General features: G+C 38.1%; 1 protein-coding gene across 5 annotated transcripts in view; it reads right to left on the bottom strand.

Moving 5' to 3' along the window:
* Positions 1-8,138: 8,138 nt before the first annotated feature.
* arap2 (ArfGAP with RhoGAP domain, ankyrin repeat and PH domain 2) overlaps positions 8,139-22,161 on the bottom strand; it is a 304,016-nt gene continuing 289,993 nt past the window's right edge. For 4 of the 5 annotated variants that reach the window (XM_043693389.1, XM_043693406.1, XM_043693397.1 and 1 more), the window contains 4 exons: positions 20,241-20,276; positions 17,272-17,335; positions 14,001-14,132; positions 8,139-10,992 (listed from right to left, as the gene is read on the bottom strand). In XM_043693389.1, the coding sequence (XP_043549324.1) occupies positions 10,657-10,992; positions 14,001-14,132; positions 17,272-17,335; positions 20,241-20,276 (568 nt within the window). In that variant the 3' untranslated portion in view covers positions 8,139-10,656. Of the gene's footprint in view, positions 10,993-14,000; positions 14,133-17,086; positions 17,125-17,271; positions 17,336-20,240; positions 20,277-22,161 lie in introns of those variants that run through there. The other variant, XM_043693425.1, reaches the window with a different exon arrangement.

Genomic DNA, 22,161 nt, shown 5'->3' with positions numbered 1-22,161 from the left:
ATCACCATACAGCAGAGCAAATGGAGCCACTGACCGTTGAGATATCCAGTCCAAATATGTGCTTATGGTTTAATAGGTCCCTGCAAGTTCTCATCATTAAGTGATTGGTGAAAGAAGGGAGGTCGACAGCTTGGGATAATTGGAAAACTTGGTTACAGGGCTCTCAGAGGCTAAATGACCTCTTATGATCTGCCAGAATGATTGTGTAATCACTTCCAAGTTGGATTTTTCTGGCTATGATTTATGTTGAGTATGATAGCCTATCATTTTGGCTAAACACTCAAGATGATAAACAGCAGCCATGCCATACTGCATGTCATAGGGAGCCTGAGTTGAATATGAACTGCACCAGCTGTTGGTCGGCAAATGGAATTAGGAAATGCTGACCATTGGACATACTGGGCACAAGATCCAAAGTATGATTCCTTTCTCCTCAGCAGATTCACTATATTGTCCCTATTTATTTGTTGGAGATAATGGCATATACTATTCAAGGGGGCTAGGACGAGAAGCAATGAATCCAAGAGGAATTTTCACCTCTCTGGAGGGGAAGATACTGGAGCTCGCAGTAAATGAATGGAATTGCACATTTGGAAGAGGTAAAGTTGAAGGAAGGCCGTGGATAGTGAGATTCATGGGAGAGGGGGACGGGGGAGCTCGCTTTAGCAAATAGCATTGAGGGAGGGCTACAGAATTACAAAATATTATTTTAATGGCATTTGACGTTGGAGGCTTGTGGAATTTGTGGACAAAGGTGTGTCTCATTATCGAGGGGCCTAAGTTTCAACTCTCAATGATGTGTATTTAGGAAATATCTCTCTGAATTCATGTCAAATGATGATAAGCTCCTTTGTGCTCTTTGTTTGTCTCCATAGCAGGTGGAACATTATTAAGCTTGCAGCTACTAGCCTGTGGAAGCATCAATCACCTCTGAGGCTCCCTCCTCAAAGGGCACAGCATCATATCTTTGCTGATGGTCTGTGTAATGTTGGCCCTGGTGGAGTGTCATGCCTGTGCTCAGAAGTAGTTTATGGATTTCTCATGTGGTGATCCATTATTTCGAGAGGGTAACATTTATTGTTACAGAAACTAGGCATTGAAAAGTTCCAGGCCTCTGAATATCCTTAGCACTTAGGAGTGCCTGTGGATATTTCTATTGTGAAGCCCCAATATACTCACTATTTAAGGCCAAAGACAATTTGCACATTGGTAGTGATAGTTTGTACTGTATATAAACACTCTGGCTGTCCGGAGAGAGATTATATTGCAACATTTCACAATCAATATCTCCTTCCACCTTTGCAAATCCAATCATGGCCGTAAACCTCTGGTTCTGTTGCTTAATTGGCATTATCAATGGTAAATGGGTCATACTTATGAGCAAGGAGAAAGTGAGGACTGCAGATGTTGGAGATCAGTCCATACTTATGAGCACTCCTGAATATTTGTACAAACCTTTATACTGTGATGGGCTGCAGTTTGTGAAATTTCACCAAGATTTCAACATAATTCCAAGCAGGACCCAAAAGTGAAGAAATTCAAGGCCACAGTTTAATTTAATCTCATAGGCACTGAACATCTAACAATGCGAACTGGAGGTTATCTCACCAAACAGCATGTCACACAATAATGGCTCTGGAATGAGACAAAAGCAATGTCATTTGGACATCTGGAGTAAGTCATTCTAGGCCTGTAGACATGGTTAGTAGGTTATACCTTTACTAACCTCTGCCTGTCTGATGATGCTACCTGTCCCCTGTAGCTCCTTCTGCAGCTGTTTGCTGGACCTGTCATGGCAATAGAATTCCCATGGGGAATAACAACCGCAAAGTTCAATGCTGGAGTGCACAAACTTTATTCTAGCATTTTCTGTGCGCATCTTACGCTGAGAGAAAGGTCCTACTGCAGACTGAAAACCAGGAAAACTCGAAGGTTACATCATCTATGAAACCCTCTCACCTCCAACACCAGTCTTCTACTGAAAGTAGCCATAGCCTGGTTTTGATCCTTTATATCCACCATTGTAGCATAACCTGGTGAGACTCCCTCAAAGTTTTTTTTATGGCCCATTCATGAAATGGCATGGTCAACGAACATTATTGATTTGGCTACTGATTTTGATTCCTGACTGACTTCAGTGATATTGGAGACTGACTTGAAGTTGTTGGGTTAGTGGCCTGATGTCATCACATCAGAGGTTATGTAGTGTAAGAAGGCAGCTTTGATCCCAAGGTTACTGAACTGTTGTAAGGTTTTCATATTTTAAATAGATGTGGTGTAAAAACCATTCACATCCCCACCATTAAACTTTGTATGACAGCCTTAAGACCATAAGATCCTTGGGACCACTGTGTTTAAATGCTGTAACTAAGAAAGCAATGTTGAATTGACTTCTGATATACATAGAAATTTAAGATGGGAAAAAAAAAGACTGAAAACTGATTTTATCATTAATTTGCTGAAGAAATACCGCATTTTCTTTAATATCGAGTCCTACCACACAGTCAGTCTTAAACATTCTTTGCCAATGTAATGTTCTTTTCTTAAAGGCTCGCCTTTTTTGGGGAAGATGGGGCAATCTTGAGTTTTGTATGTGGGTAGTGATCGCTTTTCCGTATATAGACAAATTAGCTTCTTTGTTGATGTGAGTTTGCATTTCTAGTTGGACTAACTTTGAGTAAGCATGCAGTCAACGCTCTGATACTATAAATGTTGGGTAACCCCAGTTTGGAACAGGTGAAAGTGGTTGACAGGTACGTGCAGAGCAAGATCCCAGTGAACAGTCATTGAATAAATAACTAATTATTTTGTTCTGTGATGATAGCTGAGAGAGAAATCCTGACCAAGCCGAACTCACTGTTCCTCTAGCATTCCTGGGGTCTCTTACTTGAACAGGAAGCCAATATAACATTTCAAGTAAAGGCAAGAACTCCAACAAAACAATGATCCCAGAAGCAGAGTATCAGATCAGATTTTGTACTCAAGTCCTTTACCAGGGCATGAACCAACCACCTCTGACTGAGGATACATTTCTAATAATTGAACCAAATTTTATCAAGTGCTTAAAAGCAGATTCAATTTTCACTGGGAGAAATCTTCTACTTTAGCAAGCAACTTTCCCATAGCAAGGTCAGTTCAAGAAACAGTGTTCTGTACATTTCTCTGCATCATATTAAATATAAATATGAATCAAGATGCAAGAAAGATGCTCACGAATATGATGACGAGCAATAATCAAAATGTGATATAAGCATTCATAAGTAACTAACCACACCATTATTCATACTGCTGAAGAAACTTCATGATCAACAACTGTATTTATTCAGCTGAAATGCATCAGCTGTTGAAGGAGCCAAAAACAGACCTTAATTACAAGTGTCATTTGTTACAATTACAAAGCTATTTATTTTACAAGATTTGTGGCAGTTTGACTGCTCATAATAAATGTATAATTTCAAAGAGCAGATATTTACAGAAATAGAATGTGCACTTCTATTTTTCTATCATTATCCATCTTGACAAAGTAGACAAATTGCTGCTAAATTAGCCGTTACAAAAGAAGTGTTGTTTACATTAATATTACCAATGACAGCTGCATAATTTACATTTGCATCATGGTAACAGAAAATCTGCATTATATAATATCTAAAGTTAACTAGCCTATGTTCCACTAAAAAAAGTCTCAAGGATCCTATTACCCATATAAAAGGTCCGCTATATTTTGCACAAAATTTTTGAATTGATACATTCCTTAGAAATAGTCTCAACCCACTGATATCCCTCATACTGTTGCACAACTAAAGAATCAATCAATTCCTGTTGTTAATTTTCAATGTTCACAGAAGTCAAAACTAAGTCATAATTAATCACAATGTTACATTAATTGTTAACTGAGGTGTCTCAAACTATTGTAAACAAAAACGTTAGATTAAACCCTCAAGCCTCATAAGTAATTCACAATTGAACCATATCGCTAATACCATTTGCCCAGGATTTTACTGTCATAATGACAATGAAATTATAAGTGCTCCCTATCATTACAAATGTGAAATCAACAGCAATACCTCATGCCTGTTAAGTACAAAAGCGCAAAGCTTATGTCAGTGAGTTGCCACAGCTCCCAGGGGGCACTGTTCAAGTTATCTGATTTGGTTTGAACATTCACTTTTCACACTATCAATCTCAGTAAAAACTCTTGAAAAAGTTAAAACTTGTTGAATGATATGTAATGGGTTGTAAAACAACAGATTGACTAACAATTACAACTTTGCCAACACTTTAGCCCTGAAAAATTTCCTAACATTTTCAAAATAGTATCACTAAATATCGCTCAACTAAAAGCCCAAAATTCAATTCCAAGTGAAATTTGTGAAATTCCAAGTTGGTATTGGCAAAATGGGCTAATTGGTCTCTTTTGCCGTTTGTTCATTTCCTCTCAGGTACACTGTTTAAAATGTATAACCTGAAGTCAAGTGTTAATTAACTCTCTTGTCTCTTTCTACCACGGTGCAGTTCAGAGTTGGAATTTCTTAATGTTTACAATCTGAACAGTTAGCAACTATACAGGTGCTTTTCTGACCTCCGTCCAAAATTTTAATAGAAATACTGAGGTAAAAAAAAACAGACTGGTTTTTAATATCATTTCACAGGGGGCTTCAACAACTTCAAACTAATTCATGCTGGAATATCAAGGAACTCTCATGGAGAAATTCTATCCAAGTGTCAATAGAAAGTGAAATCTAAGTTGCAGTTAGCTCCTCTGGAATAGGAACATTTTGGAATAAATAGGAATACAAAACTTTTATATTCTGTGACAGGTAGCAATTAATCATTAGTTTTGTTTGGCAAATCATAATTAGAAGCAGCTAAAAGGATGCCAAACCTCTGAAGATATACAAAACTATTATCTGAACAGAAGTGAGATCCATGCTGCCAAATGTTGATTCAATGACACCAATCAGAACTTTGGTCACAGTCAGTTTGAGATTCTGAAAGGCAGTTCAACTTCTGCTTGTCGGGGCTGTTGTATTATTTACAACATAATGTTAAATTCATGAGATTGAAATGCCTAACTGCCTCTTTTTCTCTCTCGGTCCAAGCAATAACTGATTACTATATATGCAATTCATGACTTTGTCTTCAACTGTCAGTGTTGATCAGCCAGAGTAGAAACTGCTGAACTCGAGGTTTATTTCCCTTCCAGTTAAGGGGTGAAACCACAGGAGGTATTGTGAAAGCACTTCAGACCACGCTACATTTTTATAACAGAGCATCTGTGTTACAAATCTCAAATGATTTTGATCTGTCAACTCTACAGTACTCTACAAATACAGTGACATAGCAATGTTTTCACAAGGTACTGTCATAATTTAGCATATCAAGGTTCAAACTGTACCATTCTCTACACTGATGCAACAATGGACTGACTTCATCTTACATTCATACAGCTTTAAAATATCAAAATGGTGTAAATGACTGAAAAAGATCATTCAAGAACCATGTTTGAGAAGAACCTGGATGGAAGTTCAGTGAGGCAATTCTATCCAATGGACTAACAGTATGCTGCACTAATGACAATGGGCTTGGAAAAATTCTCCAGGCGTATATGATAAAACAATGTATATAAATTTTGGGGAAAATTTGCCTATTTCAGCTGATCAATCCTGGGACTCAAACGCTAAACACACAATCTTAAAGGGTTCACTATAGACAGGAATCATACCTGCAAAGCCACAGACTTTTGTTGCACTCTAGGAGCTTGACATAATCTAAGGGGACAGCCCATGACAGTGGGCAACAATTTTGGAGATGCCATTTTTCAAAAGAGCTGTTAACAAGAGGGGAAAGTATAACTGATCTCATCGCTACCAATCTGTCTGCCGCAGGTACGTCAGTTCATGACAGTGTTGGAAAGAGAGACCACTGCATTGTCCTTGAGGAGATGAAGTCACACCTTCATGTTAAGAAAAACGAACCATCATCATGAATAAATCTCGCACCTCAAGAATGGGCATCCAGTCTTCAAGGTTCTACGGATCATCAACAGCAGCAGAATTATACTCCAACACAATCTGCAACCTCAACAACCAGCATATCCCCTACTCTACCATTACCATCAAGTCAAGGGATCAACTCTGGCTCAATTCAGGAATGCATGGCAGAAACAACAAACAAAAAAGTAAGGTATTAGCCTGGTAACGATACAAAACAGGACAACTTCCATGCCAAACAGCACAAGCAACAGCAACAGTGATTCTACAACCAGCAGATCAGACCTAAGCCTTGCAGTCTTGCCATATTTAATTGGAAATGGTGATAGACAATGAAACAACTTACTACAAGAAAATGAGGCACCACACGGCACGGCACGGTGGCCCAGTGGTTAGCACTGCTGCCTCACAGCGCCTGTAGACCCGGGTTCAATAACATCCCTATTCTGAACAATGTCCATCACACATCACAGCAAAGAATTCAGAGCAGTCTACAGACAGAAGTGCTGAGTAGATGATTCATTGCGGCCTCCTCAGCATGCTGATCTTTATCAAATTCGATTCACTTTACATGTTAACACGAGACAGTTGGAGGCCTTGGATAAATGTAGGGCACTGAAAACTTTCTGGCAATAGTACTGGGGACATGTGTTCCAGAACTTGCTGTGCCACTTGCAAATTGTTGCAGAACTGTTACAACACTGATGTCGACGTGACTGTGTAGAAAAGTTCCCAGATATATCTGGTACAGAAAAAGCAGGAGAAATCCAATTTCCACAATTACTGTCCCATCAGTCTACTCTCGAACGTCAGTAAAGTAATGGAAGGTGTCATCAACAGTGCTCTCAAGCGGCACTTGTTCAGCAGTAATCTGCTCAGTGACGCTGAGTTTAGGTTCCGCCAGGACCACTCAGCTCCTGACCTCATTATAGCCTTGGTTCAAAGATGGACAGTAAATTTGAATTCCAGAGGTGAGGTGAGAATGACAGCCCCAGACATGAAGGCTGCACTCGACCAAGCAAAAAAGCCCAGCAAAACTGGAGTCGATGGGTATCAGGGGCAATCTTTCTACTGGTTGGAGTTTTCCCTGACACATAGGAAGTTGGTTGTAGTTGTTGGAGGCCAGTCATCTCAGCTCCAGGACATCACTGCAGGAATTCTTCAGGGTAGTGTCCTAGGCTCAACTATCTTCAACTGAACCATCATTGACCTTCCCTCCATCATAAGGTCAGAACTGGCATATTCACCGATGACTGCACAGTGTTCAGCATCATTTTGGACTCCTCAATTACAACATGGTCTGGGCAATATCCAGGTTTGGGCTGACAAATGGCAAGTAGCACTCATGGCATACAAATATACAAAGTCCAGACAATGATCATTTCCCATAAAGAAGAGAATTTAACTATTACCCTATGCCATTCAATAGCATTATCACCACTGAATTCCACACTGTCAATATCAAGGACATTTACCAATGGTGAGAAACTGAACTGGATTAGCTACATAAATACTGTGACCACGAGAGCAAGTCAAAGGCTACAAATGTGACAGCGAGTAACCCAACTCCTCACTCCCTAAAGTACCATGTACACGGCACAAGTCAGGACTGTGATAAATACTTGCCAATTGCCTGGATGAGTACAACTCCAACAGTACTCAAGAAGCCTTATACCATGCAGGACACAGCAGTCTGGTTGACAGACACCACAACCACATACATTCAGTCTCTCTGTTATCAATGCTCAGTAGCAGCAGTGTGTACTATCTACAAGATGCACTGCACAAATTCACTAAGGCTCCTTAGATAGCTCCTTTCAACTCCACAACCACTTCCATGTAGAAGTTTAGGGCAGCAGATTTTGGGGAAATACCACCACCTGCAAATTCCCCTCCGAGCCACTTGGCATCCAGGCTTGGAAATAAATAAACATTTCTTCAGTATCACTGGGCCAAAAGCCTTAAACTCCATTTCTGATGATATTATGATATTAGACCAGATGGAATGCAGATTTCAAGAAGACAGCTCAGCATCACTTTCTCCACTGGATTCCTGAAGAATTCCTGATTCCTGAAGAAGGGCTTATGCCCGAAACGTCGATTCTCCTGCTCCTTGGATGCTGCCTGACCTGCTGCGCTTTTCCAGCAACACATTTTTCAGCTCTGATCTCCAGCATCTGCAGTCCTCACTTTCTCCTAATCACCTTCTCCAGAGCAACTAGAGGTGGATAATACATTCGGGCTCAGCCAGTGACACCCACATCTTGTGTATGAAGTTTTTTAAAAGCCCTGATCATTTCTCTTCCCAATAATTTAGTAGATACTAAGGATCCAAAGGTATTATTGGAAGATGGACAGATAATTTCCTGGTAACCTAGCGACAATCCATCCTTCAATTAATAATATCAAGGAGAAACAGAGATTAAAGAGTCATTCACCTAGTCATTGATTGTGCCATTTTGATATTCCTAAAATTATTGCCTCATGTGCACAGTCACCGGTTACTACCTCATTGAGCATAAAGGACTTTTGAAATATTTTGAGGCACCTAATATATGAAGCATATAACATCCTCAAAAATCCCAAACATGCATCACCTGCAACTTGGAATCATTTCAAATCGACAGATGTTTATATTGTGGCTGATTCCAGGAAAGCAGATGTACACAGTTATTAAAATTATTGTTTGATGGAAGCTTTTAGATTTTACTGAATTTTCATGGGCTCAGTTAGAGAGGGATTTTAACCAATCCCACATCAGGTATTAGGCAGTCTAAATGCACAATGAGACCCTTTCTAAAAACTATACCCAAAAGTACACCTTAACTCAATCCTCTAAAGAATACCTTCCAACATGCCACTTTCTGATTCTCAGCTTGGTCGCCCAATGAATCCGGGAAAATGTTGCTTGCAACTTGCACCTAGAAGGAACTAAAGACCAATTAACCATATCACTTCTTGTAGGATCTGGTTGAAGCAAAGGAGATATTTAACTGCTTTTTTTTAATCTGGGGCCTTCATAAGACAATATTCAAAAGGTATTTATGTGCATTTTATCAGAGAGACTAGCAAAAAATCAATAGTCATTCTTTCAAAGTATGGCATAGTTTACAGTTCTATAAGATTCCTTTTGTTAGTGTTAAAAAAGCAAAATATAAACAGTTTCATATATGGAGATATAATAGCCACCAAGTATTTGGATTTCAGACTTGCTATTTGCTTAATTTACACTACAAAAGCACTTCATTGGCACTTTGGGGTGACCTGCGATCATGAAAGATGCAATATAAATGCATCTCTTTCTATCTTAATTGATTAATCTAGTAAATTCTATACTGAGTAAATCAGCTGCAAACAAGAGAGCTATAAAAGCAAGCACTCTTCAGATTGAAGGCAAGGATCCGAGAGCATCTATTGTGCTGCCAATTTGCTTGAATAACAAATTGCATTTCTTTTCAAAATGTTGTGAACCTGATGAACTAAGGGGCTAGTTATCACAGTTGGCTAGGTTACCAATGTGTGGTTCAGAATAACACCAACAGCATAGATTCAATTCCCACTTTAGCTGAGGTAGACCCAGAACTCACCTCCTTGTCCTGCCTCAGAGAGTGCAAGGCAAAGGCAAACTGTCACTAACACAATCTGACAGAGAAACAGCTCAGGATGAAGTTAGAGTAGACCACAAGCCAGGGGGCTGTCTTTAGGCAAAGCACAAAAAGAAAATAATTTTAAAAAATAAGGAAATACTACAGTGAATCTTTGTCACATCAGCCCGCACACTGTCCAAATCATTGGCTGATTTAGTATGCTGTAGTTTCGAATACAGCCAATATTATGGCAAGTTAAAAATATATAAGCTAATCAATGACGGTAAGTGCAACAACGGAAAAACAAGTTATAAATGCAAATTTTATAAAAGTATAAAATTCCTTTTTCTGTACTTCATTTAATCTTTCTAGTGTATAAACGCCAAATTGACATGTTTTCAGTGAATTGGGTAATTTTGGAGACCAGTCACTTAGGCACAGGGCTGTGCATGTTTGATTGTTTTCTAAGAAATAGATATCATGTGTCTTGAAAATGGATACTTGAGGATTATGTCACTGTAGGACAAATTAAATCTGGAATATTCTTTTACAGGAACTTGATTGAAATATGTGATTGGACAATAGGGAGATAATCTTTCCAGTCCCATGTTAACCTGATAAAGAAGATAAACATCACAGTTGATTATCAATGATAACTCCAAGCAAACTAATGGTTATTCATTGGTTATGAATATCTGCACTTGATATGCAGGCTGCATTGCAACAATTCTTCCCAAATAGCTTGAGAAGTCACAGCCAATTTAGTTATAAGCACCATGTAATTCAACTTTGATACATGACAAGCCTCAAAGATAGCCCATAAAGTATTGTATGTGTATGGTCAGGATTCTACTTTTGAGTATTTAATATGGTTCAATGTTGTTTCTAAAATCAGATAATTTGAATTGATAGCTATTGCTTCATAACATACATTAACAATGGAATGATGTAAGTTGCTGAATGAAGTGAACCTGTTAATTGTGAATTCTTATGAAGCAAAATATCTTCATTTTATGATGTATGATTTGTTCATTATAAAGGACGTAGCTGTCCATATATTTTACAGGTGTTGACATAGTTTATTCATTCTTAACCAATGGATTACTTTTCAGAAAGACAGTGTTCAGCTCCTGCATGAGTTCTGAATGCAGTTTTGCATCAGTTCCAAAAACCATTTTAGAAAGAGTGCCTTCTGTTTGACCTGAAGTCTGCAGTCCTTGATTACGTTTTAATTTTGTGTTGTTTTGTGTTACATTGATTTGACCTGGGCGTAAAGTGGATCTATTTGGCTCCTGTCCATTTGCAGGCAGAACCTCTGAGTGAAGTTGGCAGGCAGCCAAGTGATGAGGTCGCCCCTGAGTACCCTCACGAAATGTTTGATGAAGGGCATCGTTCAGCTTCAATTTGCTGCAGTCCTGCAATAAGAATTTAAATGCTGAAAGGGGGAAATTTAATATGCTTACGAAACACAACTTCTCCAACTTAAAGAAACCATAATATTGCTTGCTGTAAAACTAGGATATAGCAACATATTAAATATTCATTTTATTTACGCAGAGCAATGACAATCCCCTGCTCTTCCCCACAGTTGTGCAACTTCTTTCCCTTCAAGTGTTTATGTAGTTCTCTTTTGAGTGTTACAACTTCTACCACCCTTTCATTAAGTAAGTTCCAGATTATAACCACTCATTGTCTTAAAAACATTTCCTCATGTCAGTTCTGGGTATTTTGCTAATCACTTGACATCTGTCCACTAGATAATGACCGTCTTGCCATTGGAAACTATAGTAACTTTAATGAGATCAGCCAGCTGGACATCTTAAATATCAATTCCCTGCTTGGACAAGATTAACAGCCCCAATCAGGGAGACCGGGCTGACATAAAAGGATGAATGTCAGGAATACTGGGACCCTGAATGTCTGACTCAGTGAGAGGCAGTGCTATTGTCAAAGACTATGCATTTAACAATAAAAGATGACTGGTGATGGGATGCAAGCTCGGAAGAATTATTTAAGAAAGATTCATGAAAAACGTTCATGAATTATAACATCGCTGGGAAACCTACTCTGAATTTCTGCTTGGAAGAAAACATTTCCAATGTTTCCAGTGTGCCCACCTGACTGGAGTTCCTAGTCCCTGGTACCATTCAAGTAAATCTCCACTGCGTCTAGGCCATGACAGCCTTCCTGAAGTGTCAGGGTTGGAACTGAGCATAAATTTAGGCTGAATGCATGTCGGTGTTTTACACAGGTTTTGTATCAGTTCTTTGCATTCTCTGCATTGGTGTTCTATTCCCTCTGAAGGGCACCTTTGTTTTGACAAGTAAGTTTTACCGGTGACCTTAAACAGCAATTCCACCTCTCAGAAACAATAACCCCCCCTCCTCCCCACCCCCGCCAATTTAAACTTTTCCCTGCCAACAAAAACTAGCAGGGAATGCAAAACAGGTCAAAAACAATTATAATGCAAATAGCACACAAATGTAAAACAGTAATTACGTTTTTGTCCTGCTTGTGCTCATTAATTGCATAAGTTTCTTAATCAGTTTATACTGAGAATACTGGACTGATTGACTTCTTGCAATGTAGCCACTCTCCTATCTCATACATATCTCTCTCTCTCGCTTTCTGTTGATCTGCAAAAAGGTGAGGATGATTTTCAATGTATGTTGTTTCACTTGTAAACAGCATCTTACAATGCTCACTTGAGATTTCTTGATGGAGTGGGCGAGCCAATGTCGAAATGTGCCTTGGTGTGTTGCGCATACTTTAAATATGGGGCACACTAATTTACTATGTGAAAATTTTGTGTCACAGTAAAGTATGGAATAAGGACAAAGAAGCCTGTTCATTTGCAACCAACAGAAACATCTCCTCAATAACATTAGGCCTAGAAATTCACAAATGGCTGCAGTTATACTGCTACTTCCTATTGATGCAAAGCGACCTTGCGTGCACATGGTACAGAAAAGTAGCATTATACCTCAGGAATTTGTTCCTGACCTGAATCCCTAGTAGAAATATCAATGCAAGACACCTCATACCACAAGAGTTTCATTCTCATTGTGGCAAAGTATGGATCACTGGTCATTGTCAAATTGGTGATTTATAATGTTAAGATAGTGCCTTAGCTTTCCTTGATATTTTCTAATTTATTTTATTTTCATAAATGGCACATTTGTATATCAGGTGGGAAAGGTGTTTTCTCTTCATTATCCTCATATTGGTGCATTAACTTGTTTCCCAACACTGCACTGTGTTGCAAGACTAATCTTGAATATTGCATTGGTTACAGATTAATGATGTTTTAAATGTCAGCGAATTGGTCGCTTAAATTGTATCGCAACAAAATAGTTCACAGTCAGTATTACAGATATTTAGATTGGTTGATCTCATACAGCATTACTCATAGAACATGTTCTATTTTCATAAGCGTAGAACATACTACTCGAGAATGAGACACTGTGGGCAATTTATTAGCTGTTGCTGCATTGCAGATGTGTTGTTCTTTAAAGGCCAGCAGAAGTAAATGCTGACTATTTTAAGATCAATTGCATTTTGATCAATAAGATTAATCACGGGCCAGACTTGATTTTCCTTTGCTTTGGATGTGATTGCAGAGGTCAGTCGGAAGTTGCACTTATTCTGACCAAATAAGACATTTTGATCTAGAAATCCAACCACAATGCCTGCTTCTCAGGTACCAAATAACCTTCAAAGTCTCTATGCTTTCTCATTACAAGTTGCAGTGCAGTGCTTATTATGCAAATAAAGGACACTGTGCATGGAGCAAAATTAGCTTGCATCAGTACTGGCTGCATTCTGTAAAAACAGGCTTTCATCGCATCTACCATTCAGTCCTTAATGAAACAGTTTGTGGATCTGTAACCAATAAGTCATTTCATAAAATAAACTTACCGGAATACGGCAATCCTCCCTAACCAGGCCACCTCACTATTCCTAAACTAATTTGCTAACATTTGAAACATCATTAATCTGTAGCTGCTGCAATATTCAAGACTGGCCTTGTGGTACAAAATAGTATTGAGAAACAATTTAATGCACCAATGTACAAGAAAAATGAATATAAACCTTCTTGCTTACCTAATATACAAACGTGCCATTTAAAAAAATTGAAACTTGGGAAATACCCAGGAAACACAGTGGACCATCTGGGCATTAAACCTGACCGATGGTCAACAATTCATACTATGCCACAGTGGAAATTAAACTCCAGTCATGAGAGATGCCTTGCACTGATATTTCTACTCTGTTTTTCAGGTCAGGAATTAATTCCTGACATACAATGCTACATTTCCACACCATGTACATGCACGATAACTGCGCATTAATACAAATAGTAATATAATTGTAGCTGTTTGTGAACATTGACAAGTGGAATCAGCGATGGCGAACAACTTACATGCGTTTGTTCCATTTTTCTGCCATCAATCTTCTTCTGACCTGGCATTAAACCCATGTTGCTGAGTTTTGCATTCAACATTGCTGATGAAACGTGCAATTTTCCATCTAGTCGCCAAAGGTCACCTTCATGCTAAACAAAGCAAGCACAGTTTTCCATCACTGAAAGACAACTTCACTAAGACTGTTTATATCTTGGTATAGACAAAATGACAAAGTCAGGAACTAACAGCTAATGCCCATTTATTTCAGATCTAAATCAGAACATGTACATGACAAATTTAATTTCCTTACAACAAATTGTGGAGAACAAGATTTTGCAGGCGCAAAATTAACATTAAATTCCATCAGTGAGCTAATGTTTTGTTATTATTGGAACATACACATTAGAAGCAGAGGTAGGCCTCTCAAGCCGTTCTACTACTGCTCTGTATGCTCCACTATTCAACCACATCATGGCTAATCTGATTACTTCAGATACCCACCTATCCTGATAACCTTTCACTACCTTGTTTGATCAGGAATCTATCTAATTCTGCCTTAAAAATATTCAAAGACTCTGCCTTTCCCACCTTTTGAGGAACAGATATCCAAAGACTCAAAGGGAAAAAAAACATCTCCTCATCTCTGTCCTAAAGAGCCAACCCATTTTTTGTTTAATAACACAGTTACAGGACAACCACCTGATGAAGGGGCGATGCTCTGAAAGCTAGTGCTTCCAATTAAACCTGTTAGACTATAACCTGGTGTTGTGTGATTTTTACTTTTGTACACCCCAGTCCAACACTGGGACCTGGGTCCAATTCCCACCTCGGGTGACTGTCTGTCTGTGTGGAGTTTGCACATTCTCCCCGTGTCTGCGTGGGTTTCCTCCAATGCTCGGGCTTCCTCCCACAGTCCAAAGATGCGCAGGCCAGGTGAATTGGTCATGCTAAATTACCCACAGTGTTAGGTGCATTAGTCAAGGGTAAATATAGGGTAGGAGAATGGGTCTGGGTGGGTTACTCCTCAGAGGGTTGGTGTGGACTTGTTGGGCCGAAGGGCCTGTTTCCCTACTGTAGGTAATCTAATCATATACATACCAGTTTTTAATCACAGTACAAAATTCCATTTAAGGGTGAAGTTATCCAATCATTTCGTTTTTGAAACAATGTGTAACAATTCATGTGCATGTCAATTCCCTGTGCAGTTAATTTTTCACCTGACTCAGAGTACTGAATGTCATGGTCAAAATAATCAGTGGACAATTTCTGTGATAACTCCCGTTAATCCTTGACAGCTCTAACATTGAATATGGTTAGTTACGTCATTATTGTCCAACAGTTTTCCTGTATGGCTCATGTAAGTGAAACTGACCTGTCTCAAAACAATATTTTCTCACCCAGATTCCAGAATTTCTCCAAAGATTGATCGACTGCCCCTTGTTTATATGATGCCCTTCAGTAACAGTATCAGTAGAAAGAATTAGATTTCTTATGAATACTAATGCCATACAGTTTATCTTTCTTGGTTTTCCATCGATACCGCAACCATCCTTTGCTCCAAGGAAAAGTCGTATTTGATAATGAAGTCTGGACAAACCAGAATTCTCTACATTAAGTATTGGAAGGACTAAATTCAATGCTGTTTATCAACAACTCTGAACTCTTGCTATTAACTCTATTTTCCCTGCCTAGGCTTCAAACAAAGGCTGAATCATGTGAAACACAAATCTCAGGACCTGTCTGACGTAGATCTGGGCATCAAATTGCAAATCCAACCCTCAAAATACACACATTAGGTCCATTGCCACAACATTGCTTATCCCGGTCTTATTGCTACTAAAGTCCTCCTTGATTTCTTCCAATACTCGGTATTCTTGGCTTGCTTACTTTCCTCCAAAGCCTTCTCAAAATACATCACTTTTAGCCACATCTCCCAACCTTCCCTCAAAGGTTTAGCATCTTCCTTTTTTACTAGACTATCAATTCTCTCGATAACTCTTTATATGAGACCTTTACAACCTTAGTCTGTACTCCTTTCTTTCATCTCAGACTGTTTTAGAGACAAACTAAAAGAAAACATGCATCTTCAGCACAATTTTCATTTTGTAGGAATAAATATGCTCTGAACATGTCAATAAGGTGAGAATCATTTTTTTTAAAGTAGTGTCCTTCAAAATTTGTCTATAATCTCTGAAATTATCCAGCTGTGGTAAAAACCTTCTGTCGTTTTTGACAGATCTTCTCAGGATTTTAATGCCTGTTTCTATAGAAACTATAGAATATACAATCCACTTAAGGTAATCATTTAGAAAATGATGGAAGATTTAAAACCAAAACTACGAGGAAGTTTTATATTTTTCTTGGAAATTTTCTTGCTAAAACCAGTTGCTCTATGCATGCATACTTGAAAAGATATTGTGTTTTCATTTACTGGAACAAAGCTCGAAATGACTAAAAAGAAGAACATGCAGGTTTTTTGGGTATAATATGCATTTCATCAATGCCAATTGGCTATAATGTTATTAATAGATTGTGGACGCTGTTTGGATAATGCAAACATTTTACTGAAAGGGTGTAGCGATCTTCTACAGCACGATTTTCTATAGCGGTTTTCCACAACATGGTTTTCTATAAACCATGCATTAGCCAGGAGTAAATATAGGGTAGGGGAATGGGTCTGGGTGGGTTATTCTTCAGAAGTGTGGACTTGTTGGGCTGAAAGGCCTGTTCTATACTGTAGGGAATCTAATCAAATCATAATGCAAGACTGCAGAGGAATGTCACTGTCGCATGATACCAGAATGCCCTGTATTGCATCTTTGTCAATTATTTAATTCTAGGGGTCATTCCGGAGAAGAATAATTTTTCAAAAACCTATACTAATATTCAAGCAAACATAATGATTTTTAAAAGATTACACTGCCCTCATGATAAATAATGGTCAATTCATCTTTTCGCCCAAGCTCAAAGTAGAATATAACTCTGAAGTGACAACAGGTGCTACGCATTCCTGAGTTGCTATTAATAATTCTAACACATCATGAGGTAAGAATGACAACATTTACAAATTTTGCTTTAATAGATTTTTTGCAAAGTTACTTACATAATGAACTATTGGAGCTATGTTGCTGAATTTTATTCCTACAGCATTAATAAACAATATTAATAAGGCTTTATTTTCATATCAGTGCATTTTCAAGTAGTACAAGAATTTAACAATGCTAACACAAAAATAATAGATTGGTAAATAATTCAGAAAGGTTAGTAAAATTAAATAGGACTTCCTACCTGTGCATTAAGCAAACTAGCTAACCATTCCACATAGGCTTCTTCCTTATCACAGCACAAATACCTGTCAATACATATTTTGCAAATTACTATAATGCTTTCAATTACAATGCTTATCCAGAAATTACCAAAAGAGAGTTCAGTTCAAAAATAAACTATTTGTCATATTTCACCTACTATTTTCATGATGGAAACCAATTACCCAAATATAATTTCCTTGAATTTTTCCATGTTGTAAGGCAATTTAGAAACATGACAAAGTAATTCAGTTTGCTTTGTCATTTAAGCTGAATCTTAACTTTAATACTCTTGCTTAACAAAAATACAGCAATGTTAGTTTTTGAATTTTCAAAAGGCCTAGCCTCAGCAGCTTTTTGTAAGAAAGCTTTCCAGAATTCCATGAATTTTGTGTGAAGTAGTTCTTTGGGACATTACCCCTAAAGAATCTAGCCCTCATCTTGATTATTTTTCACCAACCTGTTCAGATGTTGAAAACATTCAATGAGATTAGATAGGTGGTTGCTTTTGACGGATGCAATGATCCTTTTTCAGTGCTGTAGACCTCTCTGATCCTATGTATTCCTCTGAGGGAGGTGGAACTTGAACTCAAATTATCAGGTTAACTGCCACTGCACCATAATATTCCAGTTGTAATTCCAAGGTTATATCCCCTTGATCTGGACTCTATTAGAGAAATAGTTGCCCAATATCTATCCTATCAAATTCATTAATGATCTTAGCCAGCTCATTATGTCATCACTTAATTCCCTATACTTGAATAAACAAAAGCCTAGACCCTGCAACAAACCCTCCTAAATTTAATCATTTTTGCTTGATATCATTAAGGTGAATAACAGTCCCTCCAGTCTCAGTGTCATCATTTTTCTTTGCAGTAAATCTAATTAACTCTTCTTCTGATTTATTTTTCGATTTCTGTTTTTCTTCAATATATCCTTCCTGAGATGTGATGCCCTGAATCAAACAAAACAGTCTAAATACAGTCTAACCATGTCTTTTAACAACCGTTTCATAAATACCACCACCACCACTCTATTCCTGATCTCGAGGTAAGGGCTCAAATTCTCTAAGGCATTTTACATTTCTTTAAAAAAAATGCTCATTACGTTTTTTTTAAAAAGTGATTTCTGTACATGTACCCTTAACTAAATCTCTCAACTCCCTGGTTCCTACCTTTTCACCTGTTGAAGAATACTGATTTACTTTCCTCAGGTCCAATATAATTATCCTTGCATTCCCCCATGTGAAACTTTATTTACCAAAATTTACAGATGTGTCACTACTATATCTCTGAAAAACATTCATGAATCATGTCAAAATGTTGCCTCCAATTCCACACGTTTCCATTTGCCCTCTCAGTCTCAAGTGTGAAGCCTTAGTAAATTCAATTCGGCTAACTGGGCATGACGCTCTCTTCCTAACGAGAGATTCAGTAACTTCCCCAAGACTGATGTTAGATTCATAGGTATAAAATTTCTGGGTTCTCTTTCTCACTCTTCCTAAATAATCAAGTGAAACATTCAAGTTTTAAATCTAAGGAAAGAATTCCAGAATCTAGTGAATTTTGAAAGATCATGATGAAAGCTTCTAAAATTTTCCTCACCAATTTAATGTTTCACTTGATTATTTGTGGGCGGCATGGTGGCACAGTGGTTAGCACTGCTGCCTCACGGCGCCAGAGACCCGGGTTCAATTTCCGCCTCAGGCGACTGACTGTGTGGAGTTTGCACGCTCTCCCCGTGTCTTTCCTCCGGGTGCTCCGGTTTCCTCCCACAGTCCAAAGATGTGCTGGTCAGGTGAATTGGCCATACTAAATTGCCTGTAGTGTTAGGTAAGGGGTAAAATGTAAATGTAGGGGTAGGGGTATGGGTGGGTTGCGCTTCGGCGGGTCGGTGTGGACTTGTTGGGCCGAAGGGCCTGTTTCCACACTGTAATGTAATCTAAATCTAATCAAATTTATTTTAATGTCCTGGGATAAAAATCTGAGATCCTAGAGATTTGTCTGCTGTCAGTCTCATTATTTTCACCATAATCTTTTTTTCTGCATTAAATTTAATTAACTCTTCCTTTGATTTACTTTTTGATTTCCTCAAATCACTGATACTTGTTCTTCTTCAATTAGTCAGTATGAGTATCAAGGGTTTGGAGGGATATGGGCCAGGTGCTGGCAGATGGGACTAAATTGGGTTGGGATATCTAGTTGGCATGGACGAGTAGGACTGAAGGGACTGTTTCCACGCTGTACATCTCAATGACTCGGACAACAGATAAAATTTAATTATCTAGCAAGTCTAATATTTTTTGCCATTCAATAATCTTCAAGATTCTCCCTCAAATATTAATTCTTCCCAAAATTGACTGGGCTTCAATGCCTAAATAGTTGGGAACCTGTTTCTTAATAACTTGATGAAAAATATCCTTTCCATCCTCTCGCTTTATAATTAGTAACTGTTTCTACACTGCATCCTCTTGTTTCTGATTTCTTGACATCAAAATACTCTCAAACACATTCTACATATTAGTCAATTGTTTTACATAGTAAAAGTACTGCACAGTAAAAGGTATTATTTTCTAACTGGGATTCTTGTTCTGCAATCTGGCGCAGTTCTCTCAAAGTAAGTGATTTCCGTTCTTATCTACTTTTATAATATAGTTCATTTCATTTAAAAAACCGTTTTGATTAAATGACTTGCTTGGTCTGACAAACAAGTCACTGAATTTCTTTGTACTGCCTTACAAATGTCTAGCTTTGATCTTTATTCTACCTGTTCACCTTTTGCAAATTGAATATGCTAAAAGGACCTCAATGTATTCACACGAAGTACCTTGTGTTCTTTGCCATACAGTTATTTTACTTTCTCCTCAACAGTTTGATTGATGCAAACACTTCAAATTGTTTAGAATGTAACACATTAGAACTGATTTGGACAGGATGTAATTTCAAAACTTACCACTGTTGTTTTTCTGAATAAAGTGTAAAGCCCAAGCTGTGTAACAAAGAAAGGGACATATTAACATGTAGTTCTTGTTCATTCTTTAGAAGCTACTGAACAGGGAAAGTACTTTTATCAAGAAATGGCATTAGTGAAAACAAAGACTAAATAAACATGAAGATTCCAAGATTCCAAGATTGTCATTATCAGTAAGCATTACACAGACTAAAAAGTAGAAGTCCAATCAATTTGAAAGGAATGAAACACCTAAAATTGCAAATCAGCAAGGTATATAAAATACATTAAAAACCATGCAGACCGAAACTGCCCATGGTATGTTGTATTTACCAGGCTAATGGTGAGTTCAGGGATCAAAGACTCGCTTAAGTTAGACCAATTGCACATTCTCTTCTTATCAAATAACCTCAGTTAATAGTTACTTCTACCCTAGTTAAAAATCACACAACACCAGGTTATAGTCCAACAGGTTTAACTGGAAGCACTAGCTTTTGGAGCAACGCTCCTTCATCAGGTGGTTGTCAACCTCTTGATGAAGGAGCAGCACTCCAAAAGCTAGTGCTTCCAAATAAACCTGTTGGACTATAACCTGGTGTTGTGTGATTTTTAACTTTGTACACCCCAGTCCAACACTGGCATCTCCAAATCATGACTTCTACCCTAATGATTGATAAAGTATTATTGTCCATTTGCAGTAAAATACATTGTGTTTTCTTAAATATGGTGGACTGTCACTTTAAAAGTTTATTCTTGTGACATCATCAGCAGTCACTGGGCAGGAAATAGTTCAGTCTAACCTTACTGTCTGCAGCGTGAACAGCTCCTATAATAAAGCTCCTGGTGTTGTTAAATATTTCAGCCTCCTTCTTGAAACGCAACATATGTAAAACTGCTTTTGGATTAATCCTCCTGAAAGCATGAATGTTTTCACTGGAGGAGGTTTGCTGATGAAATAACGAACCAGCAACTCTTCCTGTAATGAATCAGTCCATTATAAATCAGCATCAAGTATTAATTCAATTTCTTAAGATGGAGGTAATGAGAGGTAATAGATAATACAGCTAATTTTCTTCACTTAGAATTATTAGTAAAAATTTAAAGATGACAACATTATAAAAAACAGAATCGGTAATTGCAAAAGAGGTAAACTATGGGTTTTTCAAAAATAGCTGTACACAAGCAAAGTCTTACATTTAATATAGTGCCTTAATGTCGTAAAATATTCCATTTCACATTTTTTAAGATGACAAAATAAGATGTTGGAACAAAGAAAAATATCTTGAGAGTATGATCAAAACTTTGAAGTTTTAAGCTAAGTATTAAAGGAGGGGAGGGAGGAGAAAAGGTAGATATGTTCAGGGAAGAAATTCCAGAATAATGCTTCGCAAGATAAAGGACAGCTATTTGTGGTGCAGTGAAGGAAAGGTGAAAATGCATTAAAAGGCCCAATGTGTTTCGGCTAACAAGAGTTTATAAAGATAACGGGGCATAATTAAACACGAGGAGGATAAGTTCCAAGATTGGGAGAGCTGCATCACACACTCGTCAAGCAATAGTTCAACATCATTATATGCATGCCTTACAGAGTCCCAGACTATACCATCACCATCCCTGGTTATGTTATGTCCCACCAGCAGGGTATACGCAGCAGAGACTGTGCCACATTGGTATACCTGCTCTTGGAACCTTCAACATGGATTGTGGACCTCATGATGTCTCATGGCATCAGTTGAATCGTGGGCCAGGAAAACTCCTGTTGATTATTACAGACTGTGCACCACCCTCCCCAGTCCTTGGCTAAATAATTAGTGTTCTTCCATGTTGAACACCACTTGGCGGAAAAGGCACAGAATGTACACTGGTAATGGGACTTCAAGTTCGTCATCAACAGTGGCTCAGTATCATCACAACTGACTGAGCT

The sequence above is a fragment of the Chiloscyllium plagiosum genome, chromosome 1 (genome assembly GCF_004010195.1).
Source record: "Chiloscyllium plagiosum isolate BGI_BamShark_2017 chromosome 1, ASM401019v2, whole genome shotgun sequence".
Classification (NCBI taxonomy): Eukaryota; Metazoa; Chordata; class Chondrichthyes; order Orectolobiformes; family Hemiscylliidae; genus Chiloscyllium; species Chiloscyllium plagiosum.
The sequence above is the reverse complement of the archived record's forward strand: the minus strand, read 5'-3'. Positions and strand labels throughout refer to the sequence as shown.